The 20,279-nt window shown below is 43.2% G+C and overlaps 1 protein-coding gene and 1 long non-coding RNA gene across 2 annotated transcripts in view; both read right to left on the reverse strand.

Annotated features, from left to right (window-relative positions):
- Positions 1-20,279, reverse strand: part of LOC126085547 (uncharacterized) — a 136,671-nt gene that overhangs the window by 104,744 nt on the left and 11,648 nt on the right. The gene's annotated exons all lie outside the window — the stretch shown is intronic.
- Positions 14,081-19,432, reverse strand: LRRC30 (leucine rich repeat containing 30). Its single transcript, XM_049901071.1, has one exon. The coding sequence runs from the start codon at positions 15,923-15,925 to the stop codon at positions 15,020-15,022; it is 906 nt and encodes a 301-aa protein (XP_049757028.1). The 5' UTR covers positions 15,926-19,432; the 3' UTR covers positions 14,081-15,019.

The following is a 20,279-nucleotide window of genomic DNA, read 5'->3' on the forward strand; positions in this document are numbered from 1 at the left end:
ACAGACCCAACTGAAATAAAAAGGATCATAACAGAGCATTATGAAAAACTATACTCCAACAAATTTGAAAACCTAGAGGAAATGCACAAATTTCTAGAGACACACTACATACCCTAACACAAAATGACATTGAAAATCTGAAGAGATCCGTAACAAGAGAAGACATTGAAAAGGTAATTAAAAAAAAAAAAAAAAACTCCCAACCAAAAAAATCCCTGGCCCGGATGGGTTCACTGGAGAATTCTACCAAACATTCAGAGAAGAGGTTACATCAGTACTGCGCAAACTATTTCAGAACATAGAAAAGGAAGCAATACTTGTTTCCCTGATACCAAAACCAGGCAAAGACACCACAAAAAAAGAAAATTACAGACCAATATCTCTCACGAATATTGGTGAAAAATTCTCAACAAAATTCTAGCCAGTAGAATTCAGCATCATATCAAAAAATAATACACCACAACCAAGTAGGAGTCATACCAGATATGGCAGGATGGTTCAACATTAGAAAATCAATCAATGTAATCCACCACACAAATAAAAGGAAAGAAAAGAATCACATGATCATCTCAGTCAACCCAGAGAAGGCATTCAACAAAGTCCAACACCCATTCCTGATAAAAAAAAAAAAAAAAAAAAAACTCAATAAAATGGGTATAGAAGGAAAATTTGTCAACATAATAAAGGGTATCTATAACTCTGTGGGGCAGTTCTATTCCGTCCTATAGGGTCGCTATGAGTCAGAATTGACTCGACGGCACTGGGGCTTTTTTTGTACGCAAAATCAACGGCCAACATCGTGCTTAATGGTGAGAGGATGAAAACATTCCTCTTGAGAACAGAAACAAGGCAAGGATGCCCTTTATCACCACTCCATTTAACATTGTGTTGGAAGTCTTAGCTAGAGCAGTAAGGTGAGAAACAGAAATAAAGGGCATCCAAATTGGTAAGGGAGAAGTTAAACTCTCCCTATTTGTGGATGATATACTATACTTAGAAAATCCAAAAGACTTCACCAGAAAACTACTGGAACTAATAGAAAGATTCAGCAGAGTAGCAGTATACAAGATCAACATACAAAAATCATTTGGATTCCCACACACCAATAAAGAGAAAGATGAAAAGGAAATCAGGAAAACAATACCATTTACAATAGCCCCTAAAAAAAATTAAATACTTGGGAATAAATCTAAGGAGGGATGTAAAAGACCTGTACAAAGAAAACTACAAAACACTACTGCAAGAAACCAAAAGAGATCTACATAAATGGAAAACATACCATGCTCATGGATAGGCAGACTCAACATCGTGAAAATGACAATTCTACCCAAAGCGTTTTACAAATACAGTGCAATACTGATCCAAATACCAACAACATTCTTTAAAGAGATGGAAAAACTTATTATTCACTTTATATGAAAGAGAAGACGCCCCAGATGAGTAAAGCACTACTGAAGAAGAAGAATAAAGTAGGGGGATTCACACTGCCTGACCTCAGAACCTACTATACAGCTACAGTAGTCAAAACAGCCTGGTACTGGTACAACGACAGATACATTGACCAATAGAACAGAACTGAGAACCCAGATGTAAGTCCATCCACTTATGGTCACCTGATCTTTGACAAGGGCCCAAAGTCCATCAAACGGGGAAAAGATAGTCTTTAACAAACTGTGCCAGCAAAACTGGATGTCCATCTGCAAAAAAATGAAACAGGACCCATACGTCACACCATCAAAAACTAATTTAAAATGGATCAAAGACCTAAATATAAAGCCAAAAACTATGAAGTTCATAGAAGAAAAAATAGGATCAACACTGCTGTTGATGTTGTTAGGTGCCATTGAGTTGGTTCCAACTCATAGCGACCCTCTGCACAACAGAACAAAACACTGCCTAGTCCTGAGCCATCCCTACAATCATTTGTATGCTTGAGCTTATTGTTGCAGCCGCTGTGTCAATGACCTCGTAGAGTGTCTTCCTCTTTTCCTCTGACCCTATACTCTGCCAAGCATGATCTCCTCCTCCAGGTACTCAACACTAGAGGCCCTAGTACACAGTATTAACAGGATATAAATCACAGGCAACAACACACAAGCTCCAGAGGATAAGCTAGATAACTAGGATCTTCTAAAAATTAAACACTTACGCTCATCAAAAACTTCACCAAAAGAGTAAAAGAGAACCTACAGACTGGGAAAAACTTTTGGGCTATTACAAATCAGACAAAGGTCTAATCTCTAAAATCTACAAGAAAATCCAACACCTCTACAATAAAAAGACAAATAATCCAATTAAAAAATGGGCAAAGGACAAGAGACAGAAAAGGCCACAGGAACCAGAGACTTACATCATCCTGAGACCAGAAGAACTAGATGGTGCCCGGCCACAACCGATGACTGCCCTGACAGGGAGCACAACAGAGAACTCCTGAGGGAGCAGGAGATCAGTGGGATGCAGACCCCAAATTCTCATAAAAAGACCAGACTTAATGGTCTGACTGAGACTAGAGGAATCCCGGCAGTCATGGTCCCCAAATCTTCTGTTGCCCCAGGACAGGAACCATTCCTGAAGACAACTCATCAGACATGGAAAGGAGTGGACAATGGGTAGGAGAGAGATGCTGATGAAGAGTGAGCTACTTGTATCAGGTGGACACTTGAGACTGTGTTGGCATCTCCTGTCTGGAGGGGAGATAGGAGGGTAGAGAGGGTTAGAAACTGGCAAAATTGTCACGAAAGGAGAGACTGGAAGGGCTGACTCATTAGGGGGAGAGTAAGTGGGAGTATGGAGTATGGAGTATGGATTTGTAAACGTTCACTTAAAGCTCAATAAAAATTAATAAAAAAATAATAATAATATACAATTATAATTGTTACATTAATAATACCTAGGTATGTAATAAATGTAAAACTATATATTAGTAAAAAAAAAATGGGCAAAGGAAATGAACAGACACTTCATCAAAGAAGACATTCAAGTGACCAACAAACGCATGAGGAAATGCTCACGATCTCAAGCCGTCAGAGAAATGCAAATCAAAACCACAATGAGATACTCTCTCTCCCCAGGATTACTAGCACGAATCGATAAAATAGAAAATAACAAATGTTGGAGAGGCTGCGGGGAGATCGGAATTCTTATGCACCACTGGTGGGAATGCAAAATGATACAATCATTTTGGAAAATGATATGGAGCTTCCTTAGAAAGCTAGAAATAGAAATAGCATATGATCCAGCAATCCCACTCCTAGGAATATATCCTAGAGAAATAAGAGTCATCACATGAAAAGATATATGTACACCCATGTTCACTGCAGCATTGTTCACAATAGCAAAAAGATGGGAACAACCTAGATGCCCATCAACAGAGGAATGGATAAACAAACTGTGGTACATACACACAATGGAGTATTACCCAACGCTAAAGAACAACGATGACTCTGTGAAGCATCTCATAACATGGATGAATCTGGAGGATATTATGCTGAGTGAAATAAGTCAATCACAAAAGGCCAAATATTGTATGAGACCACTTCTGTAAAAACTCATGAAAAGGTTTACATACGAAAAGAAAGAATCTTTGATGGTTATGAGGGTGGAGAGGGATGGGAATGGAAAAGCACTTAACAGACAATAGATAAGTGGTAACTTTGGTAAAGGGTAAGACAGTACACAATACTGGGGAAGCCAGCACAGCCTGTACAAGGCAGGGCCATGGTAGTTCCATACACACACCCAAACTCCCCAAGGGACTGAATTGCTGGGCTGAAGGCTGTGGGGACCATGGCCTCAAGGAACATCTAGTTCAACTGGCATAACAGAGTTTATAAAGAAAATGTTCTACATTCTACTTTGGTGAGTAGTATCCGGGGTCTTAAAAGCCTGTAAACAGCCATCTAGAACACTCCACTGGTCTCACCACTTTGGAAGCAAGGGAGAATAAAGAAAACTAAAGACACAAGGGAGAGATTAGTCCAAAGGACTAACGGACCACATCTACCATGGCCTCCACCAGACTGAGTCCAGTACAACAAGATGGTGCCCTGCTACCACCACTGACTGCTCTAATGGGGATCACAATAGAAGGTCCCAGACAGAGGTGGAAAAAAATGTAGAACAAAATTCTAACTCAAAAAGAAAGACCAGACTTTCTGGCCTGAGAGAAACTGGAGAAACTCTGAGAGTATGGACCCCGGACACCCTTTCAGCTCAGTTATGAGGTCACTTTTGAGGTTCACCCTTCAGCCAAAGATTGAACAGGCCCATGGCACAAAACAAGACTAAAGGGGCACACCAGCCCTGAGGCAGGGAGTGGAAAGTAGAAGGGAACAGGAAAGCTGTTAATAGGGAACCCAGGGTTGAGAAGGGAGAGTATTGATTTGTTGTGGGATTGTTAACCCATGTCATACAACAATGTGTGTACTATTTGATGAGAAACTAGCTTGTTCTATAAACCTTCATCTAAAGTTCAATTAAAAAAATTTTTTTTGCCAAATTGAAAAAAAAGATGGGGGGAGTGTTGACATGTTGTCAGGTTGGCAACAAAGGTCACAAAACAATATGTGTACTAATTGTTTAATGAGAAGCTATTTTGTTTGTTCTGTAAACCTGTAAATCTGTTTTGTCATCTCAAAATGAGCACGCTGAGAAACAAATTCCTGATCGTCAATCCTAAACCTATTTTTCCTGATATCTTTCGCTCCCAGTAAATGGCAACTTTATCCCTCCTTTTGCTCAAGGCAAACACTTGTTTCTTTCCCCTCCCCCCACCCAGCCAATCCCTCAGCAAATCCTGCTGGTGCTATTGTCAAAGTATCTCCATAATCGGGTCACCTTCACTACTTTCCCTCTAGTCTAAGCCACCATCATTTGCCACCTGAAAGTTTGTCATAGCCTCCTAACTAGCCTCCTTGCTTTCACAGTTACCTCTCCATCATAGTCTGTGCTCAGTCTAGCACTCAAATAACTCCTCTTGTACGTAAGTCAGTATGCATTTCTTCTACATGTAGAACCTTCAGTGGCTTCCCACCTTGCTCAGAGCAAGAGCCAAAGTCTTTCTGTTGGCCTAAAGCCTTATGTGGTCTATCTCCAACATCAGCCTGACCTCCAACTCCCCCTGCACTCACACCATTTAGCCATGCTGGCCTCCTCGTTCCTTGGAGATGCCAAGCATACTTCTGCCTTTCTACAAGCCCTCTCTTCTGTCTGAGATTCTTCCTCCCAGAGACCTACATGCCTTTCTCCCTCACTGCCTACAGGTCTCTGTTCAGACATGATTTTCTCAGTGACAGCTTTCCTGACCACCCTATAGCAAATACCCCTCCAGCCCTATTCCTCTTTCCTGCTTCATTTTTCTCTATACAGTTATCATTATCTGACATACTAAGTATGCACATATGTACATGTATGTGTGTGTATACATGTGCATTCATTTATGAATAAACGAATAAAATGTGTGACATTAACTCTGGAATTTCAGCTATATTTTGGACAAGTAATATTTTCATAGAAATTACCTCCTAATAAGTAGAGTAACATCATACTGTTAGGGGGAAATTGTTATCTGTCTGATTTCTTGTCAAAGGATACTTTGAGGAGCAGGAGTCTCCAAGATGGTGTGGGAGCTCACTCTGGGTTACCTGGACAATGAGTTAATGGGACCAGGACTCTGTGTGTTCTTCCGAAGGAAGCAATGACATGCAAGATTTTCTTCTCTGGAAATGGTAACTTCCATTCCTCTTTGGCAAATCCGTGATCCCCAAGGTTTCCTGATGCTCTGCAGCTGGGTTTCTCAGAGAACACCTAGCATAAACACCAGACAAGCAGACACGAAGGAGTCTGATTATTGTCTTCACGCTTTGCCTATAAAAAGGGAGAATAAGCAGGGAGCTGAGTTCTCTCCCAAGAAGGCAGACCCTCTACGTGGGGGCAGATGCCCCTACCTGCCTCTTCTGACATGACGGGAGGATCTGGGCTCCTGCACCTTCTCTTCCCTTGATGATCTTTGGCTTGTAATTTTCTGCTGTCTCAATAAACTCTATTCCTTAACCCAGGCTGAGTTGAAGGTTCCCAGGATCACCCTCAGGTTCAATGATTCACTGGAAGGACTCAAAGAAATTAGGAAAGCAGTTACAACAGAAGGATATAGATTAAAATCAGCAAAGATAAAAGGCACATAGGGCAGAGTCCAGGAGAACCCAGTCACAAGTTTCCAGTTGTTCTCTCCCAATGGATCATGTGGACAGCTCTTAATTCTCCCAGCAATGGTATATGACCACATGCACGGAACATTGCCAGTCAGGGAAGCTCACCTGAGCTTTGGTGTCCAGGGTTTTCACTGGGGGTCAGTCATTTCGGCATGGAACTCCTGCATGACTGACCTTAGTTACTCGGACTCCAGGCCCTCCAGAGATCAAACTGATACGGCATGGCCCAAGACCTCCATCACGAATCACATTGTTAGCATAAACTTTCTGGCATGGCTCAAGGCCCAGGTAATCAAAGACACTCTTATGAAGCAGATTATTCCAAGGGCTTAGAGGTTGACTCCAAGTGGCCAGTCAAGGGCCAGACTTTTCTTTGATATGTGCAGTGTTTAAATACGCTAGACCTGCTGTGCCAGCCCTTTATTGCACATGTCATGTGATTTTGTCAAATTTGTTCTCAGCTTTTGCACAATAAGTGACAACTATGAAGGAACTGACCCCACACGCATTAAAAAAAAAAAAAAAATTTTTTTTTAAAGAAACTATTCATTCTGATCTATCAGAAATGAAGCCATTTTCCTTCTTCAGCTGTTAAAGAGAGTTGGCTAAAATGATACTGTAGAGGTGGCCTAATTAACAACAGCCTGGCAAATTTCATTTACAAACTAAATGAGTAAATTCAATTTTCTGTAATGAACTTACGACATGGTCAGTTGAGCAATTAAAGCTTTCTTTTTATAACAAACATTTATATATATTTCTGGGAGATTAAACAAATCTTGGGAGCTAAATACTTGATTATTTAAAAGTTTAATCATGATAATAAAAAACCAAACCAAACCGCTTGCTGTTGTGTCGATTCCGACTCACAGTGACCCTGTAGGACAGGGTAGAACTGCCGCATAGAGTTTTCAACTGTTAACCTTTTGGTTAGCAGCCATAGCACTTAACCACTACACCACCGTGGTTTCCAGTCATCATAATAAGAGCTTATAAAAGAGTAAAATATAAAGAACACAGTTATCCTACTTGGCTAGATTATCTGTTTATACTATTTCTGTAGTTTCTGGAATGAAAATATTCCTTAACTTTCCGTTATATATCTTGGCTGAGAAGGCTAATATAAGAACTGTGCTTTGAATTCTCCAAGTACTTCTAGAATAAGATTATTCAAGAAGACAATTGTAACTTACCAAACACAGTGGTGGCTTACCCTCTTACAGTTAAGGATAGTCACAAACCAACTGAAGTCTTCAACTTCTGATTTGCACAATGTAGATATCATTAGTTTATGGCTTTGACCAAAACAACGGAGGAGGAGAGACGAGCAATAATATTAAGGATCAAAGAAACCAAGGGGAAAGCTAGTTGACAGCTTTATGTGTGTTCACTTGTGGAAATGGCTTTTGAAAACTTACAGCAAAATTCAAATTGGATTTGCATGTGCACGTGGAAGGGAAAGGTTTGAGAAGGAAGTGTGAATTTTATTACAAGAATTTCTCAACTTGAGCTTTGGAATACACTATGCTTTGTTTTCTTTTTTTCTTTAGAGGAAAGATCCAGCTCAAAGTACCCAAATAATATTATTGGATCAAATCCAGTGAAGTTTTTTTTTTTTAGGGAAAAACAGATAATTCAGAATTCCCTCTCTCCCAGAAACATAAATATGAAGAGTTATTAATCAACCAACAAAGCCAAACAGAAATATTCTCTCTCAGCCACCAACCATTAAAAAGTTACAGATGGAGTCCAGGGGATTCAGGAGCTTGCAGACTCCCATGTCTTTCTATTTTTTTTTTTTTTTTTTAATTTTTATTAAGCTTCAAGTGAACATTTACCATTCCAATCAGTCTGTCACATGTAGGTTTACATACATCTTACTCCCTTCTCCCACTTGCTCTCCCCCTATTGAGTCAGCCCTTACAGTCTCTCGTTTCGTGCCAATTTTACCATCTTCCCTCTCTCTCTATCTTCCCATCCCCCCTCCAGTCAAGAGTTGCCAACACACTCTCCCGTGTCCACCTGATTTAATTAGCTCACTCTTCATCAGTATCTCTCTCCCCCGCACTGACCAGTCCTTTTCATGCCTGATGATTTGTCTTCGGGGATGGTTCCTGTCCTGTGCCATCAGAAGTTGTCTTTCTATTTTTGAACTTCAACTATAAATCAAAATTATATTTTCTATTGTACTGCAAAGTGATATTAAAACACTGATATTAAAAAACTGATCTCAACCCAACTCCTCAATGTTTTTACTTTTCTTATTAATCACAATGATTATAAGCTCGAGTATCTATTTACTGAGGCATTAACTAAAAGGTAAAAAAGTAAAAAAAAAAAAATTGTCTTAAAATTTCGAAACTGAAATTTAGAGTTATTTAGTTCAACTGCTGAAATGCTGGTGGCATAGCAGTTAAGAGCTACAGCTGCTAACCAGAAGGTTGGCAGTTCAAACCCACCAGCACTCCTTGGAAACCCCATGGAGCAGTTCTACTCTGTTCTGTAGGGTGGCTATGAGTAGGAATTGACTCAACAGCAGTGGGTTTGGTTTTTTGTTTTTGTTTTAGTTCAACTGCATCACTTTGTAAAAAAACAGGCCCAGAAGGGTTAAGTGATCTGTGCATATTCCTTCACTTTCTCTTTCATTCATTCATTCAATACGTTCTACTTGAGCCTCTTCCTGAGTGGCAATCACCTGCAGGAAACTCAGCAGAATGCAGGTAGCGGCAGAGCTTCCCTCCTCCAGAAGGCCCACCTTCTGCTAGGCTGGGTTTCCCAGTAGGCCTTATGATAGGAAACTCCCAGATGGTTCATTAGAAGTGCTCTTGCCCAGCCCTACCCTAGACCTGCTGAAGCTGAAACTGAAGTGAAGGACCTTGGACTCTAAATTTGTGACAACGGCCAGGTGAGTCTAAGCACATGGTACCAGGGGGCTCCCATCAGGAGACCAATTTCGGAGACCTCCCACCTTTCACTGCCTCTTAGTTTCTGTGTTCACAGCTCGTTTGGCTTAGCAGCCCATGTCTGACCATGTAAGTAAGAGCAGTAGTATTTCCCAACCCTGGATGAGAAGAAAATTGCCTAATAGAACTTTTAACAACATAAGAAGTCCAGGTCTCACCCAGACCAACTATATCAGGATCTCTCAAACTGAGGCCCTGGTCTTTCTTTTTTTGAAGTTTCACAGGGAATTCTGATGAGAGGCCAGTGTTGAGGTTCACTGCCAAACCAGGCCCTTTCCCGAGCCCTCAGGAAGGACCCGTGGCCATAATGTGGCAGAGGAGAGGTCAGGAGCCCCTCTCAGGCCCATGATAGCAGTACCTGCATGTATCATAATACGCTCCCCACCCCCCCATGTTCCTGCTCAGCATCTTACATTCTGGAGGAAAAATAAAGCAAATGTTGCAAAAGTGATATCAAGCAGACTGCTCTGGATGAGTGTATAGATCATAGATTTCCCAACAAGACAAAGCAAAAACAAAATAAAATGTTGGGCTCATAGCTGCCATGTTAAATTGTACACTCCTGCCCCATTTTAGTCATGCCATACTCTGTCCTGTCCAAAACGAAACTCACCCAAGTGTTTTAGCCCTTGGTTGACACACCTAGGTGGTGACCTGTCTGTCAGTTTGTTGTACTGTGGTGAACCGCATGTTGCTATAATGCTGGAAGCTATGCCACAGATATTTCAAATACCAGTGAGGTCACCCGTGGTGGACAGGTTTCAGGGAGATTCCAGACTAAGACAGACTAGGAAGAAAGGTCAAATGATCTTCTTCTGAAAATGAGCCACTGAAAACTTTACGGATCACAGCCAAATATTGTTCAATACAGCGCTGGAAGATGAACCCCCCAGGTTATAGGCACTACACAGTAGCCACAACAATGGAGTCAAACATGCCAACAAGCAGGAAGATGGCACAGGACTGGGCAACATTTCGTGGATCAGAGCTGACTTAATGGCAACTAACAACAGCAACATCCTAGGCTCACATCATGTTTAGCTGAGCCCCATGTTCTATTCCCACAGAAGTGGGGTTCCTCAAGGCAGGAAGCTGGTCCTGGTACCTCAGCACTGGCACAGGATACCACACAGCACACATCAGATGCTTGTAAAATGCTGTGCAATTGACAGCTCCCTGTTCTCAGTCCAGGACTTTCCCACTATGCAATGGGGCTTCCTCTCATGTGTACGTGTAGGGTGATGGGCATGACATTCAGGAGACTGGAAGGCTTCCCAAAACTGAGCTTGTCCTGGCACACTGACTTTCAGGAGCTCTAGTCCCTCAGGCCAACAGAATATAGGTGACAACATGACGGCCCATCAGCAGCTCCACATCATATTGTCCAAGCCCATTGTCTTGTACTTCCCACCATGCGTGTTTCTTCCAAGAATACTAGGATATGTGGACACTTTCAGCACAAATTTCGTTAGCCTTTATTTTCTGTTCTGTACTGAAATAAAGCAGTGAGTCTAGAAGCAGCAGGAAATACTCTCTCCTTGCAAATTGATATCTATGGCACTATTTAAAAATCGGCAGAGCAAGGAACCCTATAGGACAGAAAAGAACTGCCGCATATGGTTTCCAAGCCTGTAAATCTTTGCAGAAGCAGACTGCCACATCTTTCTTCCACAGACTGGCTAATGGGTTGGGATCACCAACTAGTTAACCGCCGAATGCCCAACCATTGGGCCAACAGGGTTCGTAATGGCCCCCAGGCTCCCTCAAAATCATTATGAGCCCTCTCCGCACCCTCTTTGTGTTACCATGCTGTACTTTTTAAAAATTAGTAATGTTTTAAATTCAACGTGTAACTTCACAGGTAACTCAAATGGAACACTCCTAGAAAGCTCTTTTCTCAACAAGGTCAAGATTGTTCCTATTACGGTTTATAATAGTTTTCACATTCCTCTGAGTTTTTATTTTGCTTTCTTAAAATATATGAAGGGGTTGTATTTTTTTGTTCTTGGAGTAATCATAGTGAAGAAATTACATCAAGAATACTGGTAATTAGTTGTACATTAAATCTAGGCTGGGTACTTCTCAAGTGTACCTTATACAGCACTGAAAATAATTCCTGGTGGAATAAAAAGACAGAGCTGACTTGGATACTTTTATATTCGATACTGATGACGTAATTGGGTATTTAGTATCTGGCATCTCGGCTTAATCTAGCAGCTTGAATTTATGCTTTTTCATTTTTTTTAGAAATTATCTTCTATTTTCCATCATTTGTTCACAGAATCTCAATGACTCCATCCAGACAGGGAACCCCCCCGCCAGCCTATGTATAAAACTGAAATGAGCACCCCCACCCAGCCTCTGAACCTGACTCACCCCCATAACGTCAGGCTATTGATACATGGCTGGGTTTCTTCCTCTGTTTTTAATACAACACTATCTAAATGGATACTCGATATGTGCTTTGAGGTATATGAAACAGACTTTTAAAGTGCAATAATCCATTGCCAGAAGAAAAGCAGTTAGTTTCATGTATCCCTACAAATAATGGCAGTATGCCCTCTTTTATCTCTTCCCAGAGCGAGTGTGCCTTCATTGTGAGCCGCAGGTGCACAGCCCTCCCATAGCTCTGTCTTGGTTACTACAGAAAGGCAGTCTATTAAGTACAGCCTGAGGAGAGAGTGCAGTTCTCCCATTAACCATTTATTAAGTCAACAAGCTCAGTAATGACTACATTTTTCCTTCTAATACACAGCAGTTTTGTTCATTTAGCGGTATTATTCCTTGAACAGATGTGTCTTTTCAAAGCCTTCTTCCTTTCCTATGAAAGTAGGATTTTTTCTTAATTGTGTGCTTGTACACTGCAGTGGCTTCAAAAGGTGTTTCTGAGCCCACCACTGCAATTCCTCTGTACAAAGAGCCAAGCAACATGAAAACCACAACATCATCAAGAATTTCAGCACCCAGCTCCCCACATCCAGCACCCAATTAGCTCGTATTCTTTGGCTAAATATACTGTACAGCTAATGCTGCCATTTTCAGTTCTTTGATTCCAGGAGCCTTAGAAATACCTGTGAGCTCTTGAAATGTGACAGTATTGGAGCTACAAAAGAAAAGCAGGAAGCATTTCACAGTCGGTCAGTAAACTGTAGAATTTGACAGCAACGACACTGAAGGCGATATCAAATCCCCTCTACATTGGTGTTTGGAATATAACTAAGCTCGTTAACCAGTTTTTTGCTCAGCACTTCCCTTTGTCAGTAAAGAAGAGCATTCACAAAGAATCAATATCTAAAGCGCATCAGGCCACTACTCTTACTTTCACGATTCCCTCAGTGCTGACTATTAACAAAGAAAACTTTGCTGTCACAATACTTTTGAAAGGCACCGGTGCAACCTGGCCTGGTAACCACACTGATACCATTTTTTTCTTATAAAAAGTATAAGCTCTCAGGTCACCTTCAAAATATGGGATACTCTTTCCCTGAAGGAGAGTTACCACTGGATCAAATGACTAGAAAAGCTAGGAGAGGACATGAAACGATTGTTCAGCAGGAGAAGTGCCGGGCTGTTGTCCTCATCTGCGTCTCCACAGACAACAAGGTCACGGGAGTTAATGGGAGTCTGAGTGGTTATTAAGCGGCAGACCATCGCGGGTGTGATCCCGGCACACACGAGTGCTGGGCTGGCAGGTGTGTGGGCTTTAGTCAAAGCTTCAGTGAGTGATCTACCCGGCTCTGCAGAGGAAGGCTTCACCCTATGGTTCCCCACTTAGTCACGAGGCAAGTGAGAATTCCTCTGATGTCTTTAAATAGCCTTGGCTCTACCCAGCAGAAGTGGGTGAGGATTCCGGAGGGTGCCTATGTGTGCCTGGCAGGGATATGCAGGGCTCCAGTTGCAGGAGGAGGGAAACTTTAGAGGAGACTTCTTTAGCTGCCTCCAAGTGACACCGGTAAGATCTGTTTTCAAGGGTTTAGCCAAGGAGCTCCTGCACAAATGTGTTAGTGGAACTCTGGGAGCGGATGAAAGCAGCAGGAATTGCCTTCACTCTTTTATTGATGGGAAATTTTGCTTTGGGATCTGTTGGGAAAATCACTCTTTTCTATGAATAAGTTATGTGAACTGCCTTTGAGCAGCCCTTGGAAAAAATAAGGCAGCAGATTCACACTAAATTGCCTAAGCTCAGAACCTGGTAACGAACCATCCCACTGCCCCAGTGGTTTGCTACTCTTTCCCACATGGGGAGGGAAGGGGAGGGTGAGCTGGCTGCAGTGAATGAAGGATTTGGCCGATTGATCTAAATTCTGTTCTTTGATTGCCGTTCTTTGGCTACTGAGAGTTCGGGGCTCTGTCTAATCTATGCTGCACAGTGTCTTCCCCTTGCCTCAGCCCACTGCTTTCACCTCCCTTGAGCAGGAATGACAACTTACTGCGCTTTGCAGATACCCTGTGGGTGTGGCCCTCGCCGTGCTGTGAGCTCCCTGGGGGGAGGAGCGGGGCATTATTCCTCTGTGTTCCCAGCCCAGCGTGCCCCCTAGAGAAGGTGCTAAGAAATATAAGTTTAATTGAATCAAAGTAAAGATACTAAGAAGTTAGACAAGTCTTGGCAGCAACCCCAAATCCTGAGCCCTGAACATACTGTTCTTCCTTCGCCACCACCTGTTTATTCTAATTCTTTAAATAAATATTCCTGTCTTGGGCTCCTGTCTGCTGTGAGGACAGTAGGAGCCAGTGGCCTTAGGGCAAGAGTGTGGGCTTGCTTATGCTAGTGTTCTTGCTTAACTATCAGCTGTGTGCTCTGATCACTGAAAACAAAACACACTTAGTAGGTTCACAGAGCCTTTTGTTCAAAGAGCTTTTAAATGTCACAAAATTTGTTTCATAAATGACCATATGTGAAAGCCGAGTGGCAAATATTACCCTTCTCTGAGTTTTAAGAGTGATTACTTTTGTGTGTGTGGTTTGTCTGTGCCTTACCTACTTTTTCCTGACTCCTGGCCATTTTTCCCACTTATTAGCTCATCTCTGAGAGGGTAAGTCTCATAAGGAAGAAGAAGCAAAATTAGAATTGGATAATTTAACTATTGGCTAGTATTTCTAGAAAAGAAGTATGGGGGTGTGGTTAGGGGTGGAAGAGGACTGGGAAAGAAGGCAGAAACTACACATTAGAATTGGTTTCTGTTTATTATCTGAAAGCCATCATGCTACCCCTGTTACCACCAGACGTAAACACCAGCAGCTTGCTTATTACTCTACAGACATTTTAAAGAAAAAATTCCAGTGATTGTTTCCTCAAAACTCAAGGGGAATCTCGGCCTGACTTTATCACTGGCAGCAGAGTCAGGACTCCAGCTCGCTCTTTGGTCCCAAATAAGCTTGATTGAGGCTGAAGTACAGAACATGTCTTGCTGTTGCCACCTGGCCACAGATTGCCAACTCAAGGACAGAAACCACCTGAAACCAGATGCCTCATATTGTACTTGGCATATAGTAGGTGTTCAGTAAATAATTGACTTTGAAATACATTAAATTTAGACCTCTTTTCTGCTACCGCATGGGCTGAATCTCACTACTCCTCAGAAGAATTAAAGCAATTATTTCTCTTTGGAGAAAACCAAAGGCTGTTTCAATATATGTTTAGAATGAGATGAACATGCAGTATGCGGGTTATTGAGAACACACAGAGTTAAAAGTAAACTCCACCCTGGAACAGGTGTCTGGCGATTATTTAGCAAATGTTAACAGAAGCATTGACAAATACTAACAGTTACGAGGAGAGGCTTAGACTAGAGAAGTACCCTATGGACAATCAGGTGAGCTCCTCTGGCCACGCCTCCGCTGCCCATGTCAGTTGTGCTTCTTGTCCTTCAGGTAGCTGAAGAGCATCTCCAGACCCCCCTCCACCAGCTCTGGCAGAGGCTTGGATAAAGGGTTATGGGAAATATGGAGCCCTTTGTCCATTGGATTCCAAGCAATCTTTGCCAGTCTACACAGCAGGTAGAGTTCTTCTGGGAGGGTCTGGATGTCATTGTTGTTCAAGTTCAGCAGCTCCAGGCTGGTAACTAAGCAGAGAGACCTGGGGAAGGAATGGATGTTGTTACTCTCTGCGATGAAGATCTGCAGGCTTGCCAGGCACTGGATACTCTCTGCGATGTTTTCCAGTCGATTTGAGCCCACGTGCAAGAAGTCCAGCTCCTTCAATGAGAACACACAGATGGGGATGTGAGCAAAGGAGTTGTTGCTGAGGTTCAGCTTCCTCAGTCTGGAGAGGTCGGCAAAGCTGGCAGGCAGCTGGGAAAGGCAGTTGTGAGACAGGCTCAGCACCTCCAGGTACTTGCAGGAGCTCAGCTCGGCCGGCATCTCGGTCAGGCAGTTCATGTTGACAAACAGGACCTTCATGCTCTTGAGGAGGCTGAGCTCTCCCGGCAGGCTCTTCAGGCGGTTCCCACACAAGTTCAGGACCACGATCCGTGTCAGCCTCCCCACTTCGGGAGGGAGAGCCCTGAGCTGGTTGTGGGACAGATTGAGCTTCTGGACCTCAGACAGGCCCCACAGGAAGTCTGGGACATCTGTCAACCCCTTTGTGACCAGGCTGAAGCTGACGTGGCACATGCCACGCTTCAGCAGGGACCGAGGGTCCCTTCCGCAGAGAAGTGCATCATCCCACAGGGACAACTTCTGCCTCCTCCCCAGCAGCAACATCCTCTTGGGATCCTTGTCCTTGACGTCCACCCTTGACTGCTTGGCCCCCATTGTCCCCGCTCACTCTCCTCTGTTGTCCTGGCCTAGCTGCTAACAGCCAGGTTGATGCAGATAGGATCTGTGTGTGTGGAGGTGAGAAAGAGTGTGGCAAGGAGGTCCTAGGCTCGAGGATGCTTACAGGAAAGTCACCCTCAGGCCCTGCAGGTGTCCATGGCAGTCCCCGTGGCACAGGAGCTCATCCCGAGGTGAATGGAGGCGGTTTCTCTGTGAGCAGTGGCTGTAATGGCATACTTGTTCCTGCTTCTGCCACGGGAACTGCCAGCTCCCTCTAAACGCCACAGGCAGCTGTCACCGTCACTCTGCTGAGTTTACTGACCTTGGCCATGCAAACAGGCCACAGAGAGGCCACACAGAACCTGACCCTCTCAGCTTCTCCTGGGTCACACAGTGGCGCAGGATTGTTTACAAGCCCGTTCCCGAAGAGGAGCCAAGTGGGGAACAAAAGCAGGCTGTGCCACAGCCAGCCTGGCTTTGTGGCCATGGTGACCCACAGAGCACCTCTGGAGTGAAACAGGTCTAAATGCTGATGACAGAGTGATGTCGCCAAAGCTAAAGCTCATCAGACAAAGCTACACATTCCTGTTTCAAACGCTGATGAATTGTGTATTTGTGAGAAAATAACCAAGGCAGCCTGGGCCCCAGAAGTCCTCTGGGCCACTGGCTTCTATGCTGTGATTTAAGGCTCCTGCAGGCAGTGAAGGGAAAGGGACTGGGCCCCCACTCCCATTTCAGCCAGAGCAGCTCGGCTTATCCATTTCACAGAGGGGGCTTCAGAGTCCAGTAAAGTGTATTTTAAATGTGAACAGCCACTCAGATGGTGGTCCTTGCAAGGTCAGCTTGGGGCATCCATTGCTCCGGAGGTGTGGAATAGCAGGCTCCCTGGCAGCTGGTAAACTTACACCCTAAGTGTGCAGAGCTAGTTGTTGGAGAGAGACAGACATATCTGCACAGGCGAAAAGTCCTGCAAGTAGGCGTTGTTTAAGGGGAGAGGTGATATCCAGGTGGGTGGCCTTGGTGCTGAGAAAAGGCTGAGAAAAGGCTCCTAGAGAGGGCTGGTTTAGCACAGCAAAGGTGTGGCTTGTGCAGGCAGCTCCAGTACATGCAGTCTTGGCACAGTAGTGTGTGTTCCGGAGATGATGGCTGCTCCTGGGACCCTGACCTCACCCAGGCCAGGAGCTGGAGCTTGGGGTACAACTGGGATGGACAGAGGGATCTGCAAGCCCACCCCTCCTGGGCGAGGCCTAAAGATCTGTTGGAGAAACAGCAGTCCTTGTGAAACACTGGGAGGCCACTTCTCCCTTCACTCAGCATTTGAAAGAGTTCTGACCCCTTTCCACAGAGTAAGCCCGTGGGGTTCTTGGTCAAAGCCGGAGACTTTGGACTTCCTTTTTATGGGCCACTTGTGGTGCAGTGGTTAAGAGCTCGGCTGTTAACCAAAAGGTCAGCAGTTCGAATCCACCAGATGCTCCTTGGAAACCCTATAGGCCAGTTCTACTCTGTCCTAAGGGATCAGTATGAGTCAGAATTGACTCAATAGCAGTGAGTTTGGTTAGTTTTTGTTCTGAGCATTCAGGCTATTAATTGGGGGAAAAAAGTGATATGGCTAAATGTGTACTTTAAGTTATTGGAGGAGACCACGCCTATATGCATGCAAATTTTCATGTGACAATAAGGTTCTGCTGTTCAAAAAACAACAAAAAAAAAAGCTAGCTATGTCTTCCCCTTTCCTTCCATGAGCATGAGAAATTATGCTAGAGTACCTGAAATGTGGGGAATAACAGCAGGTCAGATAGTTTGAGCAAGAATCAACAGCTTTCTTCTTTGTGGCAATTACCTCTCTTTCCCCTTAATAGCTTTTTTCAATAAATATGTTTTGAGCCCTTATCAATAGCAAACATCTATTGCTTACTCTGTGGAAGGCACTGCATTAAACCTTTCATATGCAGGATGGCTATCAAAACTATCTCCATCTTACAGGCAAGGAAATGGAGATAAAGGGAGGTCAAATTTCTTACCCAAGGTCAAGTAGCTGGTAAATGGTGGAGCCAGGATTCAAACCTGGGTTGTCTGGCTCCACATTCCAGCCTGGGAACCACAAGAAGACACTGGGCTTAGCCCTGTAGAGATATAACAGGGCTTGGATACAGCTCCTTCTTTTCCGGTTACTGGGTGTACGGGAAGCACCCCTGGTGTTGCAGTGATGACAGCACTTGGCTGCTAATGAAAAGGTGGGTGGTTTGAACCCACCAGCTGCTCCATGGGAGAAAGATGTGGCATAGTCTTGGAAACCCTGTGGGGTAGTTCTACTCTGTCTTATAGGGTTGCTGGGAGTTGGAATTGACTCAATGGCAACAAGCTTGACTTTTTGGTAAGCGTAGGGCTGGAGGAAAAACATGTATAGAAGTGCCTATGTAACTGCATGGATAGAAACAAGTACATAATTAGGCATTAACCCTACTTGCTCTACCCCTCAGCACAACTAGGAAGATGAAAGGAAAAAATATTATTCCAGAAAACTTTGGGTTAATGGATTTAATTCCCTCCAAAAATAGTTCGGTTCTTCTCTAGAAGAGGTTCTCATATATCAGATGGATGACCTGCGTGAATAGCTGACTTAGCTGCTTCTAATTTTATGAAACGGAAACACTGCCCGCTTATTTAATGCCACTTACTGAGTCAGAACAGAGTGAAGCCAGGGGACTCTCCTTCTCTTCAGGCCTTGGTTTCCTCATCTGTGAAATGGGCTGTTGGGATGTAATGATTTCCTAGAGCTCCTCTCACCTTCCAATTCTAGTTCTGACAACAAATGAGACCACTCACAATGCAGAGGAAGCCAAATTTAACCTTTTTTCTGGGTGAGAACCTGCAGAATTCAAAACAGCCTTTACTTGAGTAACATTAATATTGGTTGCTGGGGAATAAATAGTAACAGGGAGTGCTGTTGGCTTTAGAATTCTCTATATAAACCACAAGGAGTCCTGGTGGTACAGTGGTTAAGCGCTCAGCTGCTAACTGAAAAGTTGGTAGTATGAACCCACCAGCCACTCCACGGGAGAAAGATGTAGCAGTCTGCTCCTGTAAAGACTACAAAAACTAAGTCGTTCCTGGCTCATAGTGACCTATAGGACAGCATAGAACTGCCCCATAGGGTTTCCAAGGCTGTAATCTTTACAGAAGCATACCGTCACATCTTTCTCTCACGGAGCAGCTGGTGGGTTTGAACTGCCAACGTTTCGGTAAGCAGCTGAAATTAACCACTTGGCCATCAGGGCTCCTTTTCCGTAAGGATTACAGCCTTGGAAATCCTGTGGGGCAGTACTAACTACTCTGACCTTTAGTTTTCCTATGAGTTGGAATTGACTTGACAGCAATGGGTTTGGTTTTGGTTATATAAGCCACACGTTTAACTTTTGCCAAAAAGTAATTTTCAGGGCTCTCTGAATGAGTTTCAGTTTAAGATAAGTCTCAGAATGAAGCGATGCTGGACAAGTTTATGAATTTCCAGGGCATAATAAGTAATATAATTATCTAAGGAAGTTATAAAAAAAAAAGTTATAGAACAGTAAAAATTGCTGTGTCAAAAGTAATGACTACATTTCTCTATATTCCAATTGATTGTAGTTCCAACATATGAAAATCAATATTGATTATTTATTTAATTCTAAGTAAAATGAAACGGAACTGATGAGAGTGTGGTAAAGCGGTAGCATCTGCAATACAGATATTTTCCTGTGCATATCAACTTCAATCTATTCCTCTTTACAAAAAAAAATTTTTTTTTTAGTCTGTCTTACTCTAGGTTTCTTCAAAAGCTGAGCTTGAGGCAAAAGCTTATTGGGCTAATGTTTTACTGAAGAGTACAACAATGCCAGGTAAATAAGGGGAGGAGGGAAAGGGGACGGAAGACAGAAAAGGAAGAAGAGCAAATACTAGTGAGTGCCTTCCCGAGCTGGTCACATCTTTGCAGCCAACACAGCCTGTTTCTGGTTTTTGCAGACTTCTCCAGAAAGGCTGTACCAAAATACTGCGTCTCATGGTTAAGTCCATGGTTAAGTCATCCAGAAAATGTATGCAGTGGTAAAGCCTGATGAATATAACAAAATTCCCTAATTCATGGTTGTTAATGATACATGGTCCCTGCAGTCATGATACATGGAAGGAACTCAATAAATGAGAGTTGTTGTATAAATGGTAGCTACATACACAGACACACACACACGTCCCTATATTTGTTTAAAGAATATTCTCCATGCATTCAGCTTTTATTTTGCCCTTCTTTATGAACTTCACACTTCCTTTAAGGTCAATCACACCTATGCTGTGAAGCATCCCTCCCTTATCTTCT

Source organism: Elephas maximus, chromosome 11 (genome assembly GCF_024166365.1).
Source record: "Elephas maximus indicus isolate mEleMax1 chromosome 11, mEleMax1 primary haplotype, whole genome shotgun sequence".
NCBI lineage: Eukaryota > Metazoa > Chordata > Mammalia > Proboscidea > Elephantidae > Elephas > Elephas maximus.

What these genes read in the sequence shown, in the direction of transcription:
- LRRC30 (XM_049901071.1), bottom strand. Translation starts at nt 15,925, where the DNA reads ATGGGGGCCAAGCAGTCAAGGGTGGACGTCAAGGACAAGGATCCCAAG.